This window comes from Orycteropus afer, unplaced genomic scaffold (assembly GCF_000298275.1).
Source record: "Orycteropus afer afer isolate SDZICR_OR568_19922 unplaced genomic scaffold, OryAfe1.0 scaffold00028, whole genome shotgun sequence".
In the NCBI taxonomy this organism is placed as follows: Eukaryota; Metazoa; Chordata; class Mammalia; order Tubulidentata; family Orycteropodidae; genus Orycteropus; species Orycteropus afer.
This window is the reverse complement of record NW_006921615.1, coordinates 5,997,356-6,025,108: the sequence shown is the minus strand read 5'-3', so window position 1 is coordinate 6,025,108 and position 27,753 is coordinate 5,997,356. Positions and strand designations below refer to the sequence as shown.

At 44.3% G+C, this 27,753-nt stretch overlaps 1 protein-coding gene across 1 annotated transcript in view; it reads right to left on the bottom strand.

Moving 5' to 3' along the window:
• FRMD4A (FERM domain containing 4A) overlaps nucleotides 1–27,753 on the bottom strand; it is a 440,834-nt gene that overhangs the window by 70,999 nt on the left and 342,082 nt on the right. The window contains exons 11-13 of the mRNA XM_042780226.1: nucleotides 15,625–15,701; nucleotides 9,470–9,608; nucleotides 2,103–2,244 (exon numbers count right to left, since the gene is read on the bottom strand). Of these exons, the coding sequence (XP_042636160.1) occupies nucleotides 2,103–2,244; nucleotides 9,470–9,608; nucleotides 15,625–15,701 (358 nt within the window). The remainder of the gene's footprint in view (nucleotides 1–2,102; nucleotides 2,245–9,469; nucleotides 9,609–15,624; nucleotides 15,702–27,753) is intronic.

Below are 27,753 nucleotides of genomic sequence, written 5' to 3'. Positions count from 1 at the left end.
GCTAACCAGAAGGCTGGCGGTTCAAACCCACCAGCCACTCCTCGGAAGGAAGATGGGGCAATCTACTTCCGTAGTGATACTGCCTCAGAAACCCAAGGAGAGGTCGCAATGAGTCGGGTCCGACTTGACGGCACATAACAACAACAACAACATGAGGCTAGGGTCCCTCTCAGGGCCTTGGAAAGACCTATGCAAGTGAGGGGCTCTGAGTTTAAGCTCCATGAGCTTCACAAAGAACCTGCCTCTCAGTTCAGGAAGGAACGAATCCTTTTCCTAGTCCTTTAGTTTGTATCTTTTCCTAGCTATGTCTAGGCCACACCAGCTCAGACACTTAACTATTTTTTGCTTCTTTCTTCTGTCTCTTATCCTTTTTTGTTGTTGTTTTTAGTCATTGTATATAGTTATAATAATTATTTTGGAACTAGGTAGAATAAAGATTTCTTGGCATCCCTGGGCAAATGATTAATGTGCTTACCGTTAACCAAAAGGTTGGAGGTTTGAGCCTACCCAGAGGTACCTTGGAAGAAAGGCCCAGCAATTTACTTTGGAAAATTCAGCCGCTAAAAACCCCTATGGAGCACAGTTTTACTCTGACACACATGGGGCAGACATGAGTTAGAACTGATTCCATAACAACTAACTTTTTTCTTTCTTTCTTTCTATTTTAAATAAAAAGACTTCTTTAGTGGATGATGTGAAACTCAGTCTGTATGACCATGACACCAGAAGAACTAGATGGTACCTGACCACCACTGTCAACCACTTGGAAAGGGATCAGTGCAGGAGATCCTAGATAGAGTGGGAGAACAATGTGGAACAAAACTCAAAATCATGAAAAAAAAAAAAAAAAGACCTAGTTTACTGGTCTGATAGAGCCTGGGGAGACCACTGAGACTATGGCCCCTAGTTACCCTTCAGGTCTGGAATTGAACCCAGTCCTGTGGCTTCCAGCCCAACAACAGACAGGCATATAGAACAACCATTCATGGGAGAACAGGGCAGTATTTGCACAGGGAGATAGCTCAGAGGGCAGGAATGCATAGGAAAGCACACAGAGAAGAGGTAACTACAGGGAAGGAGTCGGGAGAGAGCTATTACACTGTGGGAAATTGCAGTCAATGTCTTGAAACAAAATGTGTATGTACTACTTTATGGAAAAAGAATTTGCTCTGCAAACTTTCATCCAAATCACAATAAAAATTTAAAAATAAAAAAGACTTCATGTTTTGTTCTCATAGTTCAGAGGCAAGGCTACATGGTTCCCAAGGACAACCAGGCATTTACCACATGGCCTGTGGAGTAACCTTCATTAGTTATACTTTTCTAACATTTCAAACAATTATTGCCTCCCTCTTCCTCAAACCTGCTCTTCTTCCTGCCATTTCAGTGAATGGCATCACTGTTCTTGAAGTCAGCCAGATCTGAAATACCAGAGCTTGTCAGTCCCCCCACGCTCCCAACCCCCATCTGATGATAAAATGACCTGCCCCAGGCTCACAGAAGCAGACGGGAGAATCAGAGCCACTGACTCTGGATTTCAAAATGCACTTAGTAGTGAAACCATACTCTGTGATAGCAAGTCTCTCATTTCCTAGATGATTAAGACTACTTTGTGCTTTTTAAAGTCTTCACAAATTCTCCTGGGAACAGAATGAAGTGCCTTTCATCACCAAGACCCTGTGGCTCAGCCCTTCATTCCTCCATTAGCATAATTCTTTAAAGACACACAAGTGAGCCCCACTTTCCATACTCGAAGATGACATTCCTGATGGTCAGCCAATGATATTCAGAGAGGCTCTTCAGGGTGGCTGAGGAGATTTGTGTGTGACCAATAGCCCTTTCCACACTGTGTGGTTCTGCTGATTCTTCCCCACCCCTTCCCCTGCAACCCTTTGGTACTTTTGGCAGTTTTCTCAGATTTACATTTGGCTCAAAACCCTGGTCTTGGAACTAGAGGCAGCTTCTGGCTGAGCCCATGCAGCTGCCTCTTCAGCTGCTGCTATTCCCCACCCACCTCAGCCAGCTCTGGGGTGGGAGGTAACACTTCAGTGTGAACTTGAACTTCTTTAGTGCTCTCCAACCGAAGCCAAAGCCATGCTTACCTGATGACAGGAGACTCCCACTGCTGCCGCTGATAATCTTCCCTTTGCTCCCCATGTTGGCCAGCTTTGAGGTCTTCAGCGTGCCAGTCTCGGTCAGGTCAATAGCAATCTCACTCAGACTTCTTGCAGCATGGATCTTAGACTGGAATCAGAAAAGCAACTGGGTTATATAAAGGAGCTTAGATTCAAAGAAACATTCACCTGTGAGAGATAACAGTAATTCCTTGCCTACTTGTCCCGCTGAAATTTTAGCACACTGACTTATCTCCCTGAGTTGCAGCATTTTTGTTTGTGTCACTTGGCCCAGTCACTAACATGCTCGGCAAGAGTGTGTATGGCTCGTGAGTTGACCTCCGTGATGTATTTGTAAGCCTATTATCCTATAGGCTGTACCATGCAGTGCTGAAAAACATGGCTCTGGAGTCAGACAGACCGGGGGTGGGTCTGATTTGGGGAATGTTAGTTAATTTCACTGAGCCTGGTTTTTCCCAACTAACAATCCAGGAAACCATCAGCTGCCATCCAAGGTCTTGTTACAGTCAAAGGAGGTAAGGAGTATGAAGGGCTTCCCTTAATTCCTTCCTATTCCCTTATTGGCCTTCCCTTTCTGCCTGGTACCTAGCTCTCAATAAACAGTAGTGATTATTAAACAAAGAGGAAAAAAATATTCAGCTTTGTGAGTGACACAGGATATTTGAAATGAAGTCATGCAGTTCAATAAATTCTGAAGTGATTTAAACATCTTAAATTGTTAGCCATGTGGCCATGGAAATCTAGAAGAACTGCGAAGTCACTGCACTTTAGTCCAACAATCATAGTATATATAAGTATAAAAACAAACAAACAAAACTCATTGCTATCAAGTTGATTTGACCCACAGTGACCCCTCCTTGGGTTTCTGAGGCGGTATCCCCACGGATGTAGATTGCCCAGTCTTCCTTTCGAGGAGTGGCTGGTGGGTTTGAACCACCAGCCTTCTGGTTAGCAGTCAAATGTCTTAGGCATTATACTACCAGAGTTATACACATGTGTATATACACATGGAGAGAAGCCTCTAGAACAACTACTAATTTGGATACTCAGGTCTCAGCAATAAGTGCTATATACAGTGCTTTGCTTCTGTTTGGGAGCTCTGATGGCATAGTGTCTAAGGCATTTGACTGCTAATCAGAAGGCTGATGGTTCAAACCTACCAGCCACTCCTCAAAAGGAAGACTGGGCAATCTACTTCCTTAGAGATACCACCTTGGAAACCCAAGGAGAGGTCACTATGAGTTGGAAACAACTCCATGGCAGTGAGTTTGGTTTTTTTTTTTTTTTGCTTCTATTTTGATATCTAAATGTTTAGGCCCAAATCTTCATATTGTAGTTAAAACTCTTTTCCATATATTCCACTTATTAGTTGGCCCAGTTTTGGCTAATAGTCACGGCAGGTCAGAATAATTTGAAAAGAATTCTGTATTTACAGTTTTTACATTCTTAAGAGCAGTTGTCTTTAGTAGAAATATCTGCTTTAGTGATTGCCTTCAGGTAAGTGAAAAGTTGTTTGCATTCCTTCCAGTGTGTTTGACATGTACGCCCCTCCTTCCCCCAGGAAATTAAGTTTTGCAAAAATTATGTAAGGCAAAAGGCTTTACCTATACTAGGAATTCTGTGAAAACAACTACACATGTCAGTATCAGCCACACATCTGCTAATTTGTCTTTCTTTGGTCACTGACTATAGCATGCATGTGGACGGAACTAGATCATGGTCAAAATTAAGGTTTCTGATCAATTAACATGCTGTCCAACGAGGCCAATGGTGCAACAGTTAAGTGCTCTGCTGCAACTGAAGGGGTGGCACTTTGAATCCACCCAGAGCTCAGGGGGAGAAAGATCTGTGCCACCATGGCTTTTTCTAGCCTAGGAAACACTATGGGGAAGTTCTATTTTGTCACATGGAGCTGCTATGAGTTGCAATCAACAACAACATGTCTAGCCTGTGGAAGACAAGGTCTTTCCCACACGTAGGTGGAAACAGGTGCAAGGGTAGATTATGAAGGCCATGGAAGGATTCGTACAGGGGTAGATTATTCAATAAGCAAGGTAAGCACAAGCTTGTGCTTACCTTGCTTACTGGGTATTCCATGACTGTCGGGGATTGTAAATTTAGAAAGAGGCTTTGATCCTGTAGGAAGGTACTGTGGGGTTGGGAGAGAAACAGGTGCCAGCCTTCCCTAGAAGCACAATCTTTGATGCAGTGAAAAAAGGTGAAATTGTTCACTACAGATTAGTAAATAAGCACAGGTAAGCCTGTGCTTACCTTGTTTATTAGGTAATCTGACACTGTGTATGTATTCCACTACTCCTGATCTCCCTTATTTATAGTCTTCCTCCATGCCCGGGTGTCAGCCCAGGTGCCCTCCGCTGTCCACCACAGACTGCTGCTCTGCCTTTGCCCTCTATCTGGCCTGGATGTTTCCGTCACCATTGTTGCATGACAATGACTTCCGACTGTTGGGCCCTTTCCTCATGCTAACACGGTGAAAGTTGGAGGGGCAGAGGAAATGCTGCATGTTTTTGCTTGTTCTGTTCACCTAGGTATGAACTGGCTTCCTCCTCACCCTCTCTATCCCATTGGTCCTCCCCTCTACTTATGTCTTTTTTTTGACCTCAACTTTTTTCCTTGCATTCACAACCATGCCAACTTCAAGAGCAAGCTTCCTTGTTCATGAAATAATCTCGGCTTCCAGGCCCTCTGAGCATTCTGGCTTGCAACAGAAAGCAGGAAGGGACTTTTATTTCACTTTGACACAGCATATCAACAGCACCCATCTGGTTGAGCTTTACCTTTCAAGCAAGCATAGCAAGCACAATCCATTACTTCCTTTCTCCCAGCACTATTCTTTTACTAAGGCATTCAATGCGTTAATCAGAAGGAGCCCCCATTTATAGTTATGTACTAACTCATGGAGACGTTGACCAACACAGCAGAGTGGAGAAGGGCCCAGGCTTTGAAGTCAGAATGACCTAGATTAGAATCTTGGCTCTTTCCAAATGATCAGTTTGACCCTGGGCAAGATCCATTCTTAACCTCTCTGATCCTCAGATTCCTCTTTGTGAAATGGGGATCTTAAAACCCACTTAACAGAGGCGTGGTAACGACAGATTCAGATAATATATGTAAAGGCCATTGGGATTGGGATAGAGAGAGGATATGAATTGGGGCCTGGTTAGTAATTTGCCACATGAGGTTAGATTGGCGGCTGATGTTGTGGAGATCTCATCCAACACATGGAAGACCTGTTCCCCGCCCCACCCCTACTCTTTCCACATATCAATTTCAGACACCAAAAAACATACATATGGAAGGGGGAGCAACAGATCTGCTCTCCAAGGGAGATTAGATTCTTACAAGCTTTAAGAAACATTTGATTCTCTCTGGAATGGAAAGATCACAATGCCCTAGCAGACTCAATTGGAGAGAAAGAGCTAAATAGAAATGAGTACTGATGGGAGACTCTCACCTTGCAAAGTCAACTCTCTGGGCCTACCTAGAAGACATCTGCAAATCTTGCTATGAGGTCCTTGCCCTATAAATGTTACTCAGTTTTATTACTGCTATCCTGGAACACGGTTTAATTGTCCCCTTACATGGTTTTAAATTTACATGTGACTCTAGTTGGAATGAAGACTATTAGACTGGATCAAGAGAGAAAAAAAAAAAGAGAGATTAAGAAGAAGGAAATGGTTTTGGATTGAAAGACAGTTTAAGAAGTCTCCACCTTGATTTCAGAGGATAAGAAGCATTTAATGTTTAAACAATTTGAGTTTTCAAACATTTTCCTCCAAATTTCAGACCATTCCCTCCCTCTGGACTACAAAGGTTGCTGGGAGCCAGCTGAAAACAATTCTAATCTTTTGGGACAGTATATACAGCCCATTTTCACACAAATAACTTTTGCATGATACTTTTTTTTGCAAACTGTGCCACCCCCTCCCATGCTAGCTCAATATTTATGTGGGTGTGTTGTATGTGAAAAATGTGGTAAGTCACCAGTCTTCACTGGTACCTGCATAGTCTTCCATTCTGAATGAGCAACATGGAACTAACCAATACACTCAGTTCCTGGTGATGGAGTGGTCCCCTGATGGAAATGTGGGAGGGAACTGATGGAGTGAGAGAGACAGCCAGCCAGACAGCCAGAGAGACTGGTTTTCTTAAATGATTTGCACAATGACCATGAAAGAAGAAAATAACTGAGTGCCAGAGAAGGAACATGAGCCTTCTTGGCTAACCCCCTTGCTGATTCAAACCACTAGACTGCACTTGTCTCCCTGGGGTTGATAAACATCACTTGAGAGGCCTGGGCTCTGCTGAAGCACTTCAGAGAAAAGAATGGTTGGCATGATTCTATACAGTAGAGTGTGAAGCAATGATCAGTATGCCAGCCCACACTGGCTGTTCAGAACTAGTTTGAAGCTTTTCCTTCCAGGCCTGTCAGCCATCACTCATCCATAGGTCATTCTGCCCACCGGAGATGGCTCTCAACGCCATTATATAAAGACCAACATTCCAGAAATGAAAGGTGTTGTAATGTAGTTCCTAAGGGAATTTTTTTTTTAAATCACCCCTGACTTAATTTGGGGACTTTTTAGGGAATGTAACCTTTATGCGAGTGTTGGCCGGGGAACAGTTTGTTAGATTAATAAAGAGAATAATAAAAGATAGCACTTATTTCCTAAAGCAATTTCATAAACATTGTGTCATCTAGCCAATCAATAATGTTGGTCAGGAATGTCCTTTCTTGTTCTCTAATTGAGGAGAGCAAGGCACTAGCAGTGAAAGACTTGCCTAGGTCACAGATCTGGAAAGTAGAGTCTTCCAACTTTCCAATAGGGGAACCTATTCTTCCACTATTACTGTAGGTTGAGGAATTGCTTCCTCCAAGAGATGGCAGGGCTCTGGAGCATTTGTGAGCATTCCAGATGTCCTGGGAATAGCTCTCCTCCTCCTGGGGGCATATGTATTTCCTTCTGTCTCCCACAGATTACAGAGAAGGCAGTTGAATTGTCCTATTGTTCTGAGCATTTAGTTTAGCCTCTTAAAGGAACTTTTTTGTTAATAAGTGATGTTTGGAAATTATTGAGGTTAACTTATTGTATCAGTAACTTGCAAGCCTGTTGAATAAGGCTTCTCCAAACAGAGAGTAAGACCATCATACAGAATGGGGCTAATGAATCTTAAGAACAGGCCTCCCGAGTTACTCAAGAGGCTAAGAGCATTAGACAAGCATAGGGAGGAGGAGCTCAAACAGCTAATGGAGTACTACTCTCAAGGTCAAATACATTTTTCTTCTCCTCTTTCAAAACTGTGGTATGCCTGTGGGGTTTGCCCACTGGAGGAACTGGCACTGGGGTTCAGGAAGATTGCTAAGCTGTCTGCCCCTCACCACCCATCACTGAACAATGAACCCAAAAAACTCCATTGTCATCGGGTTGATTTCAACTCACTGTGACCCTACAGGACAAAGTAGAACTGCCCCATAGGGTTTCCCAGGCTGTAAATCTTTATAGAAGCAGACTGCCACCTCTTTCTCCTGTGCAGCAGCTGGTGGGTTGAAAGTGTCAATCTTTCAGTTAGCAGCTGAGCACCTAACCACTGGGCCACAAAGGCTCCTTCACTAAACACTACTGAAAAACCCAAATTCACTGCCGTTGAGTCGATTCCAACTCATAGCGACCCTTCTTGGGGATTCCAAGGCAAGATCTCTACGGAAGTAGATTGCCCAGTCTTCCTTCCAAGGAGTGGCTGGTGGGTTTGAACCGCCAGCCTTCTAGTTAGCAGTCAAATGCCTTAGGCACTATGCCACCACAGCTCCCTCACTGAACAATACAGATGATGAAATCAATACTCTAACATTTAGACCTCCAGCTCCTGCCACTGGAGAGCAAAATGTTGATACTTACCCAATGTATATAATATAAAGCATGAGTCAAAACACTTTGGCCCTGTTTCCTTTGACCTAATTGGGCTTCAAACTCCTCTGCCAGTACCTATCATCACCAGGAGAGCTGTAGAATACCCTCTTCTAACCACAAAAATATTCTGCCCTGTATTCATTCTCTCTAGATAATGATCAAAAAAGGGGCCAGGAAGAGTTGGTAGAGGAGAGAATATGTTACAAAGACAGTGCCTACCACATATGAAAGGCCCCAATTATAAACTGTATTACAACCTGAATCACTGTTTCATTTTTCCCTCCCCTGTTTTCTAATTATCTTTCTCTTACCTCTCACTTGACCCTAACTTTCTCCTTCAAGTCCCTTCAATGCCTAGGAAAGGACAACTCCACCCAAAAAGGAAAATATAGCATAAGAGAAAGCCCCAAGAGTCCAAGAGGGCCTTTATCCAGTGACTCTTGGGCCAAGTAAGCCTGGGTCCTGCCATCTCCTCCAGAGAACTCACACAATAGGAGAAACACCTCACACAGGTGGTGGTACCAACTAGCCCAGCTGCCAAGGTCTGTCTCACTCTGTATTTCCATCACCCCTTAAACCAGCAGGATCCTGAGAAAGGTGCAGGGCCCATCTTGATACAACTTTTTACCTGAGGGATAATGAATGGGAGTGGCTTGTGGGGAGAAGGAAAGGGGAGGCTGGGAGACAAGGCAGGAGGAAGAGGGGGCTGAGTGTTGATATAAGCTGTGTGTGAATCAAGGAGACCTCATTCTCCCACCCACCAGAAAATGCAGCCCTGTGTGTCTGGATTGGGGGTGGGGAGGTGGGGGAAATCTCCCACGGAGGATGGTTGTTTACCAAGGCCCGAGGCTCTAGCAACCTTAGGGAAACGGGGTTGTTATTTTTTTCCCCCCTCACTTTTCCAGTTTTGCATTTTTTTTAAATAGAGTTGGCAGTTGGAAAAGCCTGGAGGGTTCAGTGTAATTATCCTAAACAGTTAGGTGGCATCTATCAGTGAGAATGGTTATTTATTTATTTTCTTTTTTTTAAAAAAAGAAAACAAACTGCTACTATTTAAGCTCCAAAAAGGGAAAGTTTCCTGAAGTTCAAAAGCATGGTCTGACTCTCTCAACAGGCCCTCCTATCTATCAATGGCCTGGGCAGCTCTGGCTGGGGTTGGGCCTGAGCCCCTGAAGCAGGATTCGTGGGACTGGCCCTCATGAAGAACTAATCTCATTCGTCCACCTACAGCCATAAAAGGCAAGTGTGCACCTCAGGGTAAGGCACACTCCTCCACTCATCCAATTCTCCATCCCTAAGCTATGAGATTCAGACAATGGCCGCAGTCTGCCCTCAGGTGAGCTAACAGCTTGGTGAAAGGTCTAGTCACCCTGGTGTCCATCCCAGTTCCAGGGAGGAACTTACCTTACTCTGCTTTCTGTCCAGATAGAACTGGTGTTGGCTAATGGCCATAGCCCAAATAGATTTGATTAATGCTGGGCACGCATACCACGTATGCACTGCAATGCCACTGTGTCCAAACGTTCTCCTTGTCACTGAAGCCCTGGGGAGACAAGAAACAGAAGCTTCAACCATTTTGCAAGAACGTTCATTTATCAAACAACAGCTTATATCGAGAACCTACCGGATCCTAAAAACCCTGATATGAAGGTAACGGATCCGTTCACACACAGCTATAGGGACACAGACACATACTTAGTGAAACTGGAGGTATTTACTAATTCCTCAGGGTTCACACTCTGGCCCAGCCTCTGCCTTGTCTGGAATAGATGGGTCATTCTAGGTCACTGGATGGTCTTGACTAATCTTCAGCTCCTGGTTTGAGCCAACACAAATTTCAGAGACAGGAAAAACCCTTTGACAATGTCCTTCATTAACTAGGCAATGCTGCTTAGGGTGAAATGCACGCACTGCCATCGAGTTGATTCTGACTCATAGTGACCCTACAGGCCAGAGTAGAACTGCCCCATAAGGTTTCCGAGGCTGTAAATCTTTATAGAAGCAGACTGCCTCCTCTTTCTCCTGCAGAGCGGCTGCTGGGTTCGAACTGAACTTTTGGTTAGCGGCCCAGAGCTCTAACCACAGCGCCACCAGAGTGCCCTGCTTAGGGTGAAGGATGAGTAAATTCTTTTCTCATCACCACATCACCTGAAGAAATCATGACTTCTTATATTACTCTAACTCAATGTTCCTTGAAAGACATGGTTATTAATTTCAAATATATTCAGACAGCAGGACAGAAAGAAACAAGCCCTGGCACCAATCCCCCTGCATTTAAACCCCTGCATATATGTTGATATCAACATGGAGTAAAGAAAGAGGCAACAGACTTTAAAAACGGAGAACACAGGTCTCAACATAATCCACCACATTAGTGGGGTTGGGGGGTAGGGACAGTGTGAAGAAAAGAGTTATATGACCATATTCTCAGTGAACTATATCTTATAAACAGATTGTTTAGAAAGTGAAATCTGAGCACAGGGTATGTGTGTATGTGTAGGGCAAAGTGACAGAACTGGGGTGGGGTCTGGATATATGGACTGTATGTCAGAAGAATATGTGTTCTTAAGATTGAAATATCTAATTTGGAAGAAATTGGAGGAAATGAAGACTTGCGAATACTGGCATTTTTTTTCAGGACATATTTTCCCTTGAAGAAAATTTAAAGTGGTTACTATTATCTTATTTTGGGAGCTAAGGATTTAACAGCAGGTCTTTTTTGTACCCACTTTTAAGGAAGACTTCAAATCTAGTGGTTAGTTCATGACAGTAGGCAGGTCTTTCCCCCTGCTTTGGTTAAAAATAAACTAAAATAAAATAAGCAGCAAATTCATGAAAGACCACACAGTTGAAAGAAAAATAACTAAAAAGGGGCCCAAGAGAAGTAGGGAGGAAACTCCCCCACACAAGTTGCTGCAGATTTAAATCAACCTGTGATTTGAACACCCAGTTTGGCTTCCATAGGAATCGTTGTTCCTGGGAGTAAACAAATTTTATTCCCCCTGTTGTTGTTGTTGTTGTTATTTGCCATCGAGTCGGCCCCGACTCACAGCGACCCCTCCTTGGGTTTCCGAGGCAGTATCACTACAGAAGTAGGAATGCCCAACCTTCCTTCCGAGGAGTGGCTGGTGGGTTTGAACCGCCAGCCTTCTGGTTAGCAGTCAAGTGCCTTAGGCACTATGCTACCAGAGCTCCTTTGTTCCCCCTAGATAAGTTGAATTTGAAAGGAAAAGTAACTTGAAATGCATTTTCATAAAGGGGGAGAGAGTTGTAAGAGGCTAAAACCAAAACCAAACCAAATGCACTGCCATCGAATCGGATCCGACTCATAGCGACCCCTCCTTGGGTTTCCAAGGTGGTATCACTACGGAAGTAGATTGCCCAACCTTCCTTCTGAGGAGTGGCTGGTGGGTTTGAATCACCAGGCTTCTGGTTAGCAGTCAAATGCCTTATGCACTATGCTACCAGAGTTCCCTGTAAGAAGCTAGGTGTTGCTATTTCTTAGGTAAGGTGAGTGAGGATGAGTTGTGAGGCTTCTCAGCTCTCCGAAGTTCCACAAGAGCATCTAAATCAGACACACTGATAAGAGTTTTTCTCTTGGCTCCATTATTAATTTATCTCTTCCACTCATCTTTCCCTTCAGGCCCTTCCCACCACACAGCCTTTTCTATTTTGCCTTAGCCTTGGAAACGTAATATATGCCAACTCTAAAGGAGGACTCGGTGGTTCAGTGGTAGAAATCTTGCCTTCCATGTGGGAGTCCCAGGTTTGATTCCTGACCACTGCACCTCAAGGGCAGTCACCACCCATCTGTCAGTGGAGGTTTATGTGTTGCTCTGAAGCGGAACAGGTTTTAGTGGTTTCCAAACTAGGATGAACTAGGAGGAAAGTCCTGGTGATCTACTTCTGAAAATCATCCAATGAAATCTTTATGGTTCGTAGCATCTCATTGTACGTGTTGCTATCAGCTGGGGACAGACTTGACAGGTGCTAACAACAACAACACAGAACCCCAGAAACAAAGGCAGGCATCAAATTAGGATGTTGGGGAGAACAACTCTACAGCATCTTCTGTGTTCCGCATGGAAAAGACAAGAAGGGATGTGATCAAACATGTGACCAATCAACTCCGAAAACACTCTTCACAGTGAATGATTCCCCTGTAATCACAATTTCCCACTGATTACATCTTAATGAAATAATTACATCTATTAGTATTTCCCATCCTATGACTTGGGTTCTGGCTCCTTTTCTTTTTTTGAAGGGAGAGGCTGACTCCTAAACGCCATCCCAACGTATGGACAATTAATCTTCCCTCGTCCAAAGAAACATGGCGACAAGCAATGGGACAATACAGCTAATTTCAAAAGCAACATTAGGAAATGAAAAAAGCACTCGCTGCACTGGGAGTCAGAAGACCTGGTTTAGAGTTTTGACTCTGTCACTAGAGTAAGTAGTTAAACCAAAGGCAAACCCATTGCTGTGAAGTCATTTCTGACCCATGACAAACTCATGTGTTTCAGAGTAGACCTGAACCCCACAGGGTTCTCAGTGGCTGTGACCTCTCAGGAGGAGATCCCCTGGTCCTTCTTGAGGCACCGCTAGGTGAACTCAAACCAACAACCTTTTGGTTAGTAGCTACCAAGCACTGAACTGTTTGTACCACCCAGGGACTTCTAAATTAAGCAGTTAGCCTTAAACAATTGACTTCCCTTGTCTCAATGTACATTTGGAAAAGGTATCTTTAAAGCTGTAGTCAACTTGGGTTTCACCTTTGACATTAGGTAAGTCACCTACCCTGGGTCTCTCTACCTGCCACCCCTCACTCTAACCTACCTGTTTCTAATAACATGGGGGATTTAGGGCCATTTTGTCTCAGAGGGCATTTCCTCTGCCCAGGTGGCTTCTGGGATCCTACTCTTCCTTCTCTCTACTCCAGACAATCTCTCATCTCTTTGTCTCAGTTGAAGAGTATCATCTGCATTTACCTGACTGGCACCTTTGCTCACCTGGAGGGCCTGCCACATCTCTTTAAATCCTAGTTACCCTTTGAGGTTTAGCTCAGAACCTCTCCTCATCAGCTGTTCCTGATAAGCTGGCTTCTGGCATTTAGGGGCTGTGTCATTTGGCTCTTAGTACATTCTGCTTCGTATATAGTATACAGGTAAAGAGCATGTGCTTCAGAGCCAGCCTTCCTGGGTTCAAATCCTGGCTCTTCCACTTACTAACTATCTGTAACAGAGAGCAGGTCCATCTCTCTGTACCTCAGTTTCCCACAGTAGAATAGGAATAATGGCAGTACCTATTTCCTGGGGTTATGGTGAGGATCCAGTGAGAGAATGTGTATAAAGTGTTTCTAATGATGTCTGAACATGGTAAATGTAAGTTCCTCCTTCTGCATGTCTCCCCAACTATGCTGTTCTTTAAGGGCAGAAGACCCTGTTTCAGACATTTTTCTGTACCCCACTGACACAGTACCCTGTACACAGAAGCTACTTAGTAAGTATGAGATGGATCATTTTTGTTTAAAAGGCTAAAAGCCCATTTAATAGTAATATGTGAGGTTTGGAGCCCATGGGTTGGGTGAACAGTTAATAAGCTTGGCTAAACAAAAGGTTGGAAGTTCGAGTCTACCCAGAGGTAGAAAACAGGCCTAACAATCTGCTTCTCGAAAATTAGCCATGAAAAAGACTATTGAGCACAGGTCTACTCTGACACAAGTTGGGTCAACATGATGGCAACTGTTTATATCAAGTTTGGACCCTTTCCTATGTCCCTGGGTCTTGGGAAAGGGAATGGAACAGAGTATTACATCAGACGATAATGAACCTAGAAAACACACCTTCTCTCTCTCCCACATACATGCGCAGATGAGTGCATGCTTGCATGCTCTTTAAGGATTTGTCCAAGGTGCCTCTGAATTAGCAACTTCTCAACAGAGCACAGACATGGGGATGCTGTCCATGCTTATGCCCATCCCTTCAGATGATCCAATTTTTCACTTTTTTTCCATCAACCATCCCCTTTCTTTTCACTGTGATGAAATTCTTTTTGCTCTTTTCACTCTCAAGTTTTCCCTCTTTAACACATATCCCTCAGAATCTGGGCCCAAACTGTTCACTTGGAAAAATAACTGTAAGTTCCTTTTTGGCTACAATATTATGTTCAGCATGTATCACTCCCCACTGGCCTGTACAAATGGATTCTCGCTCTGCAGAGGCAGGGTCTTCGGACCCTGAAACCCTTCACAGGACCCAGGGAATGCTAAGGAAGCTTTTTTTCTGCGTGATACGACTGTCTTTGCTTTGCTTGATGTGAGAGACACAGACTCTCTAAATGTTTTCCTTAGATCTAGTTGCCCAGTCGTCTGTGTGGCACGGGATAAGCTCTAACCCCACAAAAGGAGTGGCTATTTCATACAGATTGCACAGTGGGAGCATCCCGTCAGCCTGCTTGGTTATCTAGGGCCGCAGGAACACAGATTATACTGCAAGGGCGTGAACCTGTTTGCTGGAGGGCAACGTCTTGCTCTTGGGATGAGATCTCCATGGGTGGCACAGCAGCTTGTTCTGAGATGCTCAGAAGCCATGTGTGGGATGAAGCTGGTGCCGGACTCCTTTCTAAGGCCACAGCTGGGCGTCAACAGTGTCAAAAATCCACTTTTACTCCTTATGAAGTGTGATCTTTCTACTGCCTTCCCAGGGCTACTTTCTTCTTGTAAAACTGTATACGAGACTATAAAAGTCCAGGTGTCAGACCTGTTTTTAGGGAATTTTGATACTGTCTATGGGCTTCATCTAATTGCAGGACAGCTAGCAGACAAAGACAAGGAAAGCAAAGCAGTGGTATGAGCTGCCCAGAGCCCCTTCCATGCAGGGCATGCTGCATTCTGCACGGGACCCTATTGTTTGGCATCTGGCATAAAGAACATAGACTTTTACACTCATGTTCTCTGGGATACAATATTGGGGCAGGGGAGAGAAAAGGAATTCAATTTCTTTCACATCCACCCACAACTCTAACACCCTAAAACCACAGCTGGTGGAATAAAACCATTTTGCACAACTGCTTCCTCCACAGATCTGTTTAGTGTTGCCCGGTCCTGCCTGAAACACTCTCAGAAACTCCGTCAAACAATCAGCTCCTCTTTTGCAAAAACTTGCTACAAGGACTTCGACACCCCCCTGCTTCATTGGTGTTGGTTACAAAGTGTTCTAAAACCTCCATAAGATGTCCTGCCATGCAGGACAACTCTCCACACACAGCCCATAACTCATGCAGTCAGACTAGGAGGTCACGGAATTGCTAATCTCTCACTCTCTCTCTCTCTCTTATACACATGCTCGAACCCACTGTATTTAGCAACATACACAGTACAAAACAAAGGTTTACTTCTGATTTGAACTCTATTCTCCATGATCAATTGTCCTCCCCCCTACTCCCCCAAATGGAAAAGGAACGATAATAGCACAAAACATATGAATGTAAATGACATGCCAGGCTAGAGCCCTGTAAGTTCCATGCACTTTGGGTAAGAAAAGGAGACTTTTCTACCTTACCTGCGTGGGTCATGAACTTCCACTGAAAACTTCTTTTCTCTGAAATACAGGTTTTCCAACTGTCTCCATTGGAATATCTGGGCAGAAGACAATTCAGTTTCAGTTGAGGAGCGGTTGGTGCAGGCAGTATTCCTCCCTTTGCTGGTTAACTTCTATGACCAGCGCTTTCCTTATCAAACCAGAGACCGTACAGTTGTTTGCTGTCTCCTCTGCCTCATGCTTGAAATATACACACACACACACACTTGCCACTTCAAAACAGGGCAATGTGGGTGTGGATTTTCCTGCAGGTCTCTTAACGGGAACAAAATAAGTTCCTTTCAAGTTGTTCCCCTTTGGCTCGCCTTTGTTTAATTCTCCAAGACAGTTCCTAGCATTGCAGACTTTTCCCTCCAAGGAGAGGGAGTGCCGGGGAGTGAGGGAGCAAGCAGAGGGGAGGGCGGGTGGTGGTCGAGGAGAAGGAGAGAGAGCGAAGGCGCTCTCAGGAGGCAGCGGTAGCCATCTGCATGTAGTGCTGAACTGAGCTTCCTCCTCTCGAGTGCTGAAATGGGAAGGCGTTCAAATTCCCAGCCTCCCATGGGACTCCACTTCCTGCCCATTAATGTGTAAGCGCCTCCGACTCGCCCTGGTGATTCGAGCAGCCCACAGGGCGGAGGCTGCTGTGACCTTATTTCGGGGTAGGCAACTCAAGATAACAATATGAGCCTGTCAAGCCCATTCTTCTTTCTGCAGCACAAAGAAAATCAAGAATTTTGTTTCTGGATGGACGCTACAGCCAGAGGCTGCTAGAGGCTTGAGCAGGGAGGGTTAAGAGTGGGATTGAAGCAGTTCTGGAAAGCTGATGGTGGGGAAGAGAGCTCCAGCTGCTGCCCGCTGGGCTCACTCAGGACCCCTTGGTCCTTCCTCCTTCTTCCAAGTGAAAATAGCTAACTAGGATTGGCAGTAATGCTTAGAATCATTAGGCCTGCATCAGTTGCTCTAGGAATGGGGTTTCTTTCATGCGATGAAAGATAAAGTTACTTAACCCTCTGGGAAATGTCAGAAGACATTTATATTTGGTGGATGTTGTATCACCTTTAGTATACTTAGAATTTGAGTTCATCTTGCAGAGATGAGGTAGAACAGGAATCCTGCTCTTGCCTTTCCCCTGGGAGTAGCTGGTCTCTCACTGGAATCTCCCCTCTCTTTGCTCACTTGAGGCATATGCATTTTGGGGTCTCATCTCAAACCCAGAGTCCTGGCATCTGGCGCTCTTTGTTTTCTCTGACCTGCTCACTTTTTCTCCACCTTAAAGACTCAACAATTTCTGGGCCTCAGATCAACCCCACCTTCCCAGGTCCAGGACACTCCTAGTCAATGGTTGGCCACATGACTCCACCCTAAGTAAAGCTGGGCTGGAATAAAGAATTACTTCTAGAATAGCTGCATTCTTTTATCTCCACAACCTGCTCTGCAGAATTTAAATTATTTTGTTTATACTGAATAAGCAATAAGGAGGAGCGTGTCTATTATGTCTTATTCTTTTGTCTGCAGCTCAGAGTCCGTTTTACTCTGAAGAGCAAGGAACATTGTACTTTTCTTCCTCCATTCCAACCAAGTGGGTGGAGAGACAGTTCCAGGAAAACAAATGACCCAAAGCCCTATACTGGCTTAGACGCCTTCGTGTCTTGTTGTGGATCAAATGATGCCTTAGAGCCTGAACTATTCAAATACACAGGTCTGCATCTGATGCTCCTATTTGATGCTCGGCTACTCTGAATCCTCCAATGAAAGCACCCGAGTGCCTCTCTGACCCTGGTTGTTAGATATTAATAGACATTCCAGCTGAACTTAGCCACAGCCACAAAATGCACCAGAGCTAACATTGGTGCCATACTCCAGAGGTAGCAAATAGAAAAAAGAAGTCACACGCACAGGCTTTGGAGTCTGATGGTAATGGTTTGAATCCAGTCTCCCCCTAATACTAAGATGCTTTCCCTTAGGTAAGTTTCAGCATTGCTTTAAGTCTCAGCTTTCCCATCTACAAAATGGCAATAACGGCCCCTCTCAGGCAGGTAACGCCACGTGCGTGAGAAGTACGTGCGTGAGAAGTGAACTATATCAGGAGCAGCAGATCTTTAGCATAGTGTCAGGCCCATGGTAAGCACTCTCAACGAATGCTGTTATTCCTAATTGTTCTCCCAAACTCTGGCAAATAAAGAGAATAATTCTAGAACTGCCATAATAATTTTTCTCTTAAATTTCTTAGGTCCACACTTTGGGGTTTTAAAAAAGAATTTCATATTTGTGTGGTGGAAATCTTTAGGTAAGTGTACAGAATTATTCTCTCTCAGTCCTTTTCTTCCAAAGAAAGGGGTGGAGAGTAGATGCTGGATTCCATGGGGAGCCTCCCTTCAGTACCCGCCTTGCACAGGGCTTCATGGGTGTGTGATCTGTGCAGTTGCACAGGGGCCTGTGCTCAGAAGAGCCCCATGCTTGGTTTAATGCTCTGGTGCCACCAACATGAAATTCTTAACACTGTTTCAGCAAGTGTCCCTGCATTTTCATTTTGCATTGGGTCCTGAAAATCAGGTAGCTGGTCTTGGCCTTGGAAGATGTGCTGGTACTGGCAGGCTCTATCCTGGGCTCAGTAAGTAGCATCTGGGATACAGTATCTACCCCAAGGGAGATTGGCTTCCCAAGCCCTCCATGAGCTTTCTCCTCTCAGCCAGGAGGAAAGAAAGCAGAACCTGGCATGATTATGTTTGAGCAAACCTTACTCGTGCCTTTCATCTGAAGCCCCTCCCTGCCTGATGAAAAACCCCAGAGCCTACTGTTGGAAGTAGTTGTTTCCCTGGCAACTCCTCTTCTCCCTCTACTCCATGTAAAATCAAACACAAACCAAGCCTTTTCTTTAAGTAAGGTGCCTGGAGCCCTGGTGGTGCAGTGGTTAAAACACTCGGCTGCCAACTAAAAGGCCAGTGGTTAGAACCCATCAGCTGCTCCTCAGGAGAAAGATGAGGCAGTCTGCTTCTGTAAAGATTTACAGCCTTGGGAACTCTATGGGGCATTTCTACTCTGTCCTATAGGGTATCTATGAGTCTGAATTGACTTGACAGCAGTGAGTTTGTTTTGTTTTCCTTTAAGTGCTCCCTGATGCTGGCTGGTGTGGAAAGCCCCTCATCTGCCAAAGGGCCCAAACAAAACCATCTGGGCTCTCCTGTGCACTTCTCCCCCGCCACTGCCACTATAGCTGCCAGTGGGAAGGTTCTGCCCACGACTTCTGCCCTTGGCGCTGAACCCTGAAGTCCTGGCTCCCAGGCATCTCTCCCTAGGACGATTTACTGTCTGTAGATGTTTTTGTTACAGGGTGTAAAGCAGGGGGTTTTCCTTGATGTCTGTTCTAAGCAGGAATCTTCTTCTTTTATTTTTCCCCCCCGCAAATGAAATAGTAGGGAGGGTGGGAGTGAGTGGAATGAATGGGCAGTTTTTTCGGGACAGGGTTGTTGCAGTGGGACAGTAGAAGGGCCTGAGGAATCTTCAACGCTGACCTGATCCTTTCTTCCATATTTAGGGGAGATAGAGGAGGCTGGGCAATTTGGAAAGCAAGAGTATGAGGGCAGGGGGGACAAAGAGAGGGATGGGAACAGCAGTCCTAGTGCAGAGAGGAGGGCCTTTGCTACAAGGGCCTCAGGCATTTGCTCTTCCTGAGGGTCTGGGGTGTTTTTGCCCACAGTGCCCTGGTGCCCTGCAGTTGTGCTAAATACCACATTTCTGTGGCAGATTTGCAGTGTAAAAACAGTAAGCCAATAAACAAAGACACTAGACCTTTCCTCCCCTTTCACACTGGGAGCTTCCTAAGCCGGGATCCAGTTAAGCTGGTAGCTATGTTGTCTGTGTTTCTCAAGAGCAGCCGTCTCCCTGGCCTAGAATGGCCACCGGTGCAGCCATCAGGACCTTGCCACCAGGTCCAGATGCCAATGTAGGACACAGCAGACACACACCTGATAGTAATTATGAATAGGCTGCTCCATCAGGTTTTGTATAACTTTCTTGGCTAATTATGCCCAAGAAACTAATTAAAAGGTAAAATAGGCAGTTCTATCAATAATTAAAGGATTTATTAATCAATACCTATTAAATCAAGGCCTTTCCAATGAACTTCATCAGGGCATCTTTAACAAGCTCTGTAAAGGTCTTTTCTTTGATCTTTAGGCATCCCCCAACAAGACTTAATGGGAAATTTTCTTCTTGGGGGAAAAGGAGGCCAAAGAAATTAGGGAAAAGTGCCTAAGGCCACACAGCAAGTTAGCGAAGGAACCAGAAATAGAAGTCAAGGGCACCTGGTCCATTACTCTAACCTCTAACTATGTCTCCTTTCCACATGGGTCCTCCAATTAGTGGGAACAGTTCTCTTACTCACTAATGGGTGGTTAACTTTAAAAGTGGAATGAGTTTTATAAATGAACAACAATGTAGGACAATGAACTCTATATAAGTTTTATAAATGAACAACTCTAAGTAAACCAAAAAACCAAACTCACTGCTGTCAAGTCGATCTTGACTCATAGTGACCCCTCCTTGGGTTTCCGAGGTGGTATCATGCCGGAAGTAGATTGCCCAACCTTCCTTCCAAGGAGTGGCTGGTGTGTTTGAACCTCCAGCCTTCTGGTTAGCAGTCAAGTGCCTTAGGCACTACACCACCAGAGCTCCTACAACTCTAAGTAGGAAGTGTAAAATCAAATCTTTTTAGTCCTGCAAAATGGCTTTTCTCACATTTTATACTATAAATGATAGTAAGTATGAATTCCTTCTCTTCTTGGAGACTTAGCATCCTCTAGTTTCTACACACAGAGTCATAAGTGGATTTCGATCAAGGAGTAACAACTACAATACAGACAGTCCCCTGGTTACCATGAACCATGATGAACGGACAACTCATACATTAATGTCATGTAAATCTGCCCTCACTTTTAAACGATTGAAACTACCCCTACTTGCATCAAATTCTTTATCACAATCACCTTCACCTGGTGCGCATGCAGGTTTTAAATCATTGAAAAGGCTTTGAGCCTTTTCTTGTACTAAAATAAACAAAAAACAAACCCAATGGCATTGAGTAGATTCTGACTCATAGTGACTGCCACTGGGTTTCCAAGGTGGTAAATCTTTGCAGAAGTAGATTGCCTCGTCGTCCTGCTGCATACTGGTTGGTGGGTTTGAACCACCAACCTTCTGGTTAGCAATCAGATGCCTTAGGCACTGTGCTACCACAGCTCCTTTTCCTTGCACTAAAGTAAAGCTAAATTAAACTGTTCCAACTAAATGCACCTTTTCCGATTTACCTACAAATTCTTAACACAGTTAGCAAGGGATCTCATTTGTACCCCAGGTACTGCCTGTAATCATGATTAAGAAAAACCTTCGTGATTTGCACTGAAAATTAAAAATTAGAGACACCATTAGGAAAGGCTTTAGATGCTGGCATTAGATGTGGCCTTTTTGTTTCTGACCTAGACTTGCTGTGACTCCCACTGTGACTATCAGCTCTTCACTTCCCCTTTCTGGGCCTCCATGTCTTAATGTATAAACTAGGAGACGGGAACATGTTTATCCCACAGGGAGCATACGAGAGTGGCTAATAAATACCCAGTTTGAGCCATGAGTGTAACAGAACTCACTCACTGAGTCGGGTTGATTTTGACTCACAGCAACCCCTCCTTGGGTTTCTGAGGCAGTATCACTACAGAAGTAGATTGCCCAACCTTCCTTCCGAGGAGTGGCTGGTGGGTTTGAACCGCCAGCCTTCTGCTTAGCAGTCAAATGTCTTAGGCACTAAGCTACCAGAGGTACACTATAAATAGTTAATGAGCAGGACCCATTCACTGGTTCCTATTAGCAGGTCTGCATGGATTCCCACATCCTGTGGTTGGGACAGAAAAGGGCTAATGCTCCCTGCTCCTTTGGAGTGGCGGAAGGTAGCAGAGACAGAGAAAGACCAGAGAGAAAGGGACCTTGGCTCCATCAGACATCAGTCCTCCACAGCAAACATGTAGCCAGTGCCAGGATAGCACAAGGGGTGGTGGGAGTACTCTATCTAGTGGCTCCAATTCTTGACCAGGACTTCAGGAAGCCTTGTCTTCTTCCTGGCCCCAAGGCTGAGTCACCAAGCCCCTTAATGACCTCTCTATGAGTAACTTCCTGCCTCATGCCAGAAGGGCCATAATACAGAATCACAGCAGTCATCTGGCCCAGCTGCCCCCTTTCACAGACAAAGCAATTCCAGTCAAGAGAGGTCAAGGGACTTGCAGAGGTTAAATAAGTGATTGATGTCAGAACCCAGTCTTGTGACTTGGGGTTCTGGGCTCTTTCTAACCACACTATGAAGACCTGACTCTGAGTGAGAACAAAGTTGTTTCAAGTTGCTGGGTTAAGTTAATGATCACTTCTTTAAGAGCTCTTGGTAGTCTAAATGGCATTGTACACTTTCCACGCACCAACAAGGTGTCTTTCTCTAAAAAGATTACACTCATGGACAGTAATGATCACCGAGCTCAGAAGAAAATATGCAAACTAAAAAACTCATTTCATTATTTAATTTCTGTTCTGTTTACTTTCTGGAAGCAGGGCTGCCCACTAATCCCCAGGTGTATCTATTTAAAAAGAAAGAAAGAATAGAATAGAATAGAATAGAATAGAATAGATTAGTTGCCATCAAGTGGATTCCAACAAATGGTAACCCCATGTGTTTCAGAGTAGACTGTGCTCCATAGTGTTATTAATGGCTGAATTTTTGGGGAAGTAGATTGGCTAAGATTTCTTCTGAGGTGTCTCTGGGTGGACTTGAACCTCCAACCTTTCAGCTGGCACCCAGCCGAGTGCATTTACCATTTACACTGCCCAGAAACTCCAGGTATATTTATACTTTCAGCAAGTGAAAATGAGTTACTACATGTCTTGAGAGGAGCCCTGGTGGTGCAATGGTTAAGTGCTCACCTGCTAACCCAAAGGTTGGCAGTTCAAACCCACCCAGCAGCTTTGTGGGAAAAAAGACCTGGAGATTAGCTCCTGTAAAGATTATAGCCTAGGAAACCCTAGGTGGACAGTTCCACTCTGTCACATTGGGTCACTATGGGTTGGAATTGACTGGACAACATCTAACAATAATACTCATCATGAAAGCTGCAGGGTAAGAGAAGGGAGTCTGTAGGACCTAAACTGGATAGAGTTAAGATATAAGAGTACTTCATGCTTGGTAGAGGGTTAGCAAAGAAAAAGGGGAAGATGCTCAGTGACCTAGATTAACATAGCGGCTGCTACACTGGGCAAGAGTTGTGAGGATGGTGCAGGACCGGGCAGTGTTTCAGTCTGCTGTACATAGGGTCACTATGAGTAGGAATCCACTTAAGGGCACCTACCACCGCCACTACCTCAGGAAACTCTAAGCATGTGCTCACAGAGAATTTTATCAAGTGCACCTTAAGGAAGTTATATTATTGGGACAGAACCAATCTAGGGAACAAAAGATGCAGATATAAGTTGTTAGTAGGGTTGAAAACATACAGCAGGGATTTTATCAGTTAGGCATCAATATATTTTACTTTATGCATAATGAAGAAACAAGGCCCTTGGATTTCAGGCAACATCTATCTACTCCTCATCCTCTTTCCAGCCATTCAAGTAGTGGGTGACTACTTTGTACTAGCCTGTATGCTGACAGGCAAAGGGCAGCAGGACAACATGCCTAATACATGTTTATATTTCTAAGGAGCTTACAATCAACTTGAGAAAATAAGACATACACTAATTAGACTTTATTCATGAGACAGCAATTAACTCCATGATGAACTGATAATTTGTAGTTTCTGCACGAGGCCTTTAGAACTTGACAGAGTCTGTGTCACCTTATGAAATAGAGATGTCTCATGTTTTTATCTCAAGTAATCAAGATTCATAATCATTCTCTCCTCTCTATTGTTTGGGTTCATCATTTCTTGTGGTTGTTGTTGTTATGTGCCATTGAGTCAGACCTGACTCATAGCGACCCCTCCTTGGGTTTCCAAGGCGGCATCACTATGGAATTTCTAGGGGGCAAGAACTTTGGCTTGGAAGTCAGGAGTCCTCTGTTGTAGCCCTGACTTAGTAAATCTCCCTACATCTCAGCTTCCTCTTCTGTTAATCCAGGGAATGGGTAGTCCTACATCCTATGCATAGTCTGGAGTCAGCATTGTAAATCCAGAGAATGCCACACTGATACTCCTTGCAACTTAACAATAGTTTGTTTAAACACTTCCTACTTGTGGGAGACAATGTAGAATGTATTAAAATGCATTTAAAAGCCTGCTTCTTTTAAAGACTACTGCTGCCACTTGCCAGGCAACTTAAATTCTTTGTATCTTAGTTTTTCCATCTTTGCCCAACAACAATACTTATCTCATAAGGCTGCTGAACTTGATGAACTAATACATATGAAGTCCTTAAAATGGTGCCCTGTAAATAATCAGCACTCAGTAAATAAAAAGCAACTACCACTGAGTCAATGAGACTCATGGCAATCTGATGCGTGTCAGAGCAGGGTTTTCATTGTCTGACTTTTTGGAGGTAGATCACCAGGCTTTTTTTCCAAGCTGTCACTGGATGGGCTAGAACCTCCAAAATTTTAGTCAGAAGTTGAGCACATTAACTCCTTGCACCACCCAGTGACCCCACTCAGTAAAGACTCTTATTATGTCCTTTCTGCTCCATCATTTATATGCCAACATTATTCCTAATGGTAAAAGAAATAAAATATCTGAATATTTTGAACACATATCAGCCCACAGCACAGTTTATATAATTTCCTTTGAAAGGCAGCTAATACGGTGCCATGGCACTTTTGCATTTTTAGAAGCATATTCTGATTGTGGGATTATTATTATTATTATTATTACTATGCAGGCTTAATTCTAATCTACCATTCTCATTCATTGCATCTATGCTGGAATTTTTTGGATCATCTTTGGCTTCACTTGTTTGTAGTCTTATCTGGCCAATTCCCAAGGCCACTGAAATTTTGACCAGAGATAGTTTTGAACATCTTCCTGCTATTACTTTTAATCTCAAAACATCTATCCTGAGAGGAAGGTATCCTACTGTGACACAGCTCAGCATTATGCAGAATGGGTTATATGGGGACCAAATCAGGTCCTCCAATACATTCAAACTATGCTCACAGATCACTAGTTTGCAAAATAGGTATGAGTTTGTCCTTCATTGTTGCTAGGTACTGTAAGTTGATTTTCGACTCCTAGGAGCTCTGGTAGCATAGTGGGTAAGGCATCTGGCTGCTAACCAGAAGGTCAGTGGTTCAAACCCACCAGCTACTCTGCGGGAGAAAAAATGAGGCAATCTACTTCCATAAAGATGCATAGCCTAGGAAACCTGATGACCTCAGATGCCATCAACTCCTTTGTTGATGAGGAAACTGAGGAACTTGGAGGACACTATGCTGAGTGAAAGAAGTCAATCACAGAAGGACAAATACTCTATTAGTTCACTACTGTAAAAAGTCAAGGAAAGGTTTATAAATGGAGGGAAACTTTCTTTGTTGGTTACCATGGAGGGGAGGGAAAATTCCTAGATAGGTTGAGAGGAAAAAAAAAAAAAAGATTTACAGCCTTGGGAATCCTGTGGGGGCAGTTCTACTCTGCCCTATAGGGTCACTGTAAGTCAGAATTGACTCGATGGCACACATAACCTTTCTCACCTCTTGCACCTTTGCAGAGGAGTTACCCTAACCAGGCCAGTTCTGTATACACTACAGCTTCTCTCTAAGGATTCTCCACCTGGACAGGGCAATGCTTTTTTTTGTTTTTTCTCTGCTCACAGACAAGTCACCCTCTTCAAAAGTGACCAGCACAAGAACACAATGAGAATGCAAATTAGTGTCCTTGGAAGTTTGGCTTACTCAGGACCAGGCTCAGAAACGGCCTTGACAGGAACTTGGGGGAACTGAGGGGCCCTGGGTTCCCAGATCCAATGACCAAGAAAAAATTAAACCAGTCTGTTCCCATAAAGATTACAGCCTGGGAAACCTTATGGGGCAGTCTACCATGTTACACAGGATCACTCTGAGTCAGAATCGACTGGATGACACACAATTACAACTTTCTTAAGGAATTACTTTACAACAGTATACTCTGGTAACTCTCAATTGCCCCCTGACTAGCCTTCTGGCTCATATAGGGTCACTATAAGTTGGAATCTACTTGATGGCAGCAGGTTTGTTTTTTGGTTTTTATCCCTCTAGCAGCCTGCTCCTCAGCTTTGAAGAAAGTCTCTCTTAATGACCCACAGCCAGGGCCTGTCACCCACAGGCTTTGAATTTTTCCAGGTCCACTCAGTCCACTGTAGAGAGATCTGAAGGGCTGATAAAGGGCAAGTGGAGGAGGCCCTTTGATCCACCACTATGAGTGAGCAAAGGCTGCAAAACGCTAAGAATGCTAGCCATAAGAAGTGGAGTTTTTCTCCCAGAAGTGCACAGGGTGTGGTTTCCAAGGAGAATACACATGATGGAATGAGGGAGGCACCCACTCAGGGCCAGCTGAGTCAGAAAATGAATCAAGCGCATCCACACAGCAGTCAAGACTAAGTCAGCCGTGCACTTAACAGAGTGCGATCACGCTGAATAATTTAGCAGGGCAACTCTACTGGGAGTCTGTTCACAGTTAATGGAATATTTCCTGTAAATATTATTTTCCCTTCCTGTCTCATTGTCTCATACAGTTTAAAAATCTTTACTAATCAGAGGAGATGACAGTAATGCATCCATTCCCTGAGCTCATGCCCCTGCCTCCAAAATACTGCCAGGACTCAAAGGAAGCCACACGGGCTGCTCAGGGATGGGGGCAGGCCATTTAGCCTGGTTCCTCCCCCTAACGTCTCAGAGGGGACCCTCACAGCGCTCCCAATTGTGCATGCAAGTGTACATAAAAGCCCCCCTAATTGCACATCAAATAAATAAGTAAATGCTGTCTGCTGGATACGTAACAAGGACTGGCATTGTGTTCTTCCCCACTGGGGAGATTTCAGTAATATGGCCTGGCGAGTGGGCTGCATCTCTAAATGACGATTTTATAGATATTGAAAATTCTCCTAAGGAGGTTTTACTGAGTCACGTGCTCTGCACTGTTTGCTCTCTAACACCGAGAGCCTCAGATACAGTGTACAGGGGGATCTTTATTCTAACTCTCTCCAACCTGTTTGGGAAGAGTTTTCTGTTTGAATTTCTGTTGACTTCTAATGGCTAGATGGCTGATCTGCCCACAGGTCTGAGGAGTGAAAAATACAGCCACAGTACTGAGAAGACACCTCAGCCTTGTACTGGTTGAGTCGAGAGTCCTTCATGTGGGACAGCATGGTCCCCCAGATACCTTGGGGATGGGTGCTGCAAAGGAAGGGGCAGATTGTCCCAGAGATTAGAGCACTCATCCTTTCTCTGGCTTTGATCTGAGGAATGTAAGATCCTCCTCCTCCAGGAGAGAGAGCCTAGTTAGACACACTTTGCCAGACTTAATTATCTGTGCCCCATGTGACCTGGTTTCTGAGAGAGTTAATAAACAATGCTCCTTCAACATATATCATTTAATTTCCATTCAAATGTTCTCCGGGAAGAAAGAGGAAAAACTCTTTGCTTGTATCAGCACAACTGCCGAAAACCAGATGGCATTTTTCATCTTTGATGGCTTAGGTGTTTTTAAAGAGCTCTGGTGGTACAGTGCCTAAGGCATTTGACTGCTGACCAGAAGGTTGGTGGATCAAACCCACCACCCACTCTGCAGAAGGAAGATAGGGCAATCTACTCTTGTAAAGGTTTACTGCCTTGGAAACCCAATGGGGGTTGCTATGAGTCAGAATTAACCCAATGGCAGTGAGTTTAGTTTTTTGGTTTGAGGTCTCTTTAAAGGAGCCTTGGTAGCAAAGTGGCTAAGTCCTTGGCTGACAACAGAAAGGTTGGTGGTTCAAACCCACCAGCAACTCTGCAGAAAAAAGATGTAGCAGTCTGCTTCCGTAAAGATTTATAGCCTTGGAAACTCTATGGGGCAGTTCTACTCTGTCTTATAGGGTTGCTATAAGTTGGAATCAACTTGACAGCAACCTTTTTTTTTTTTT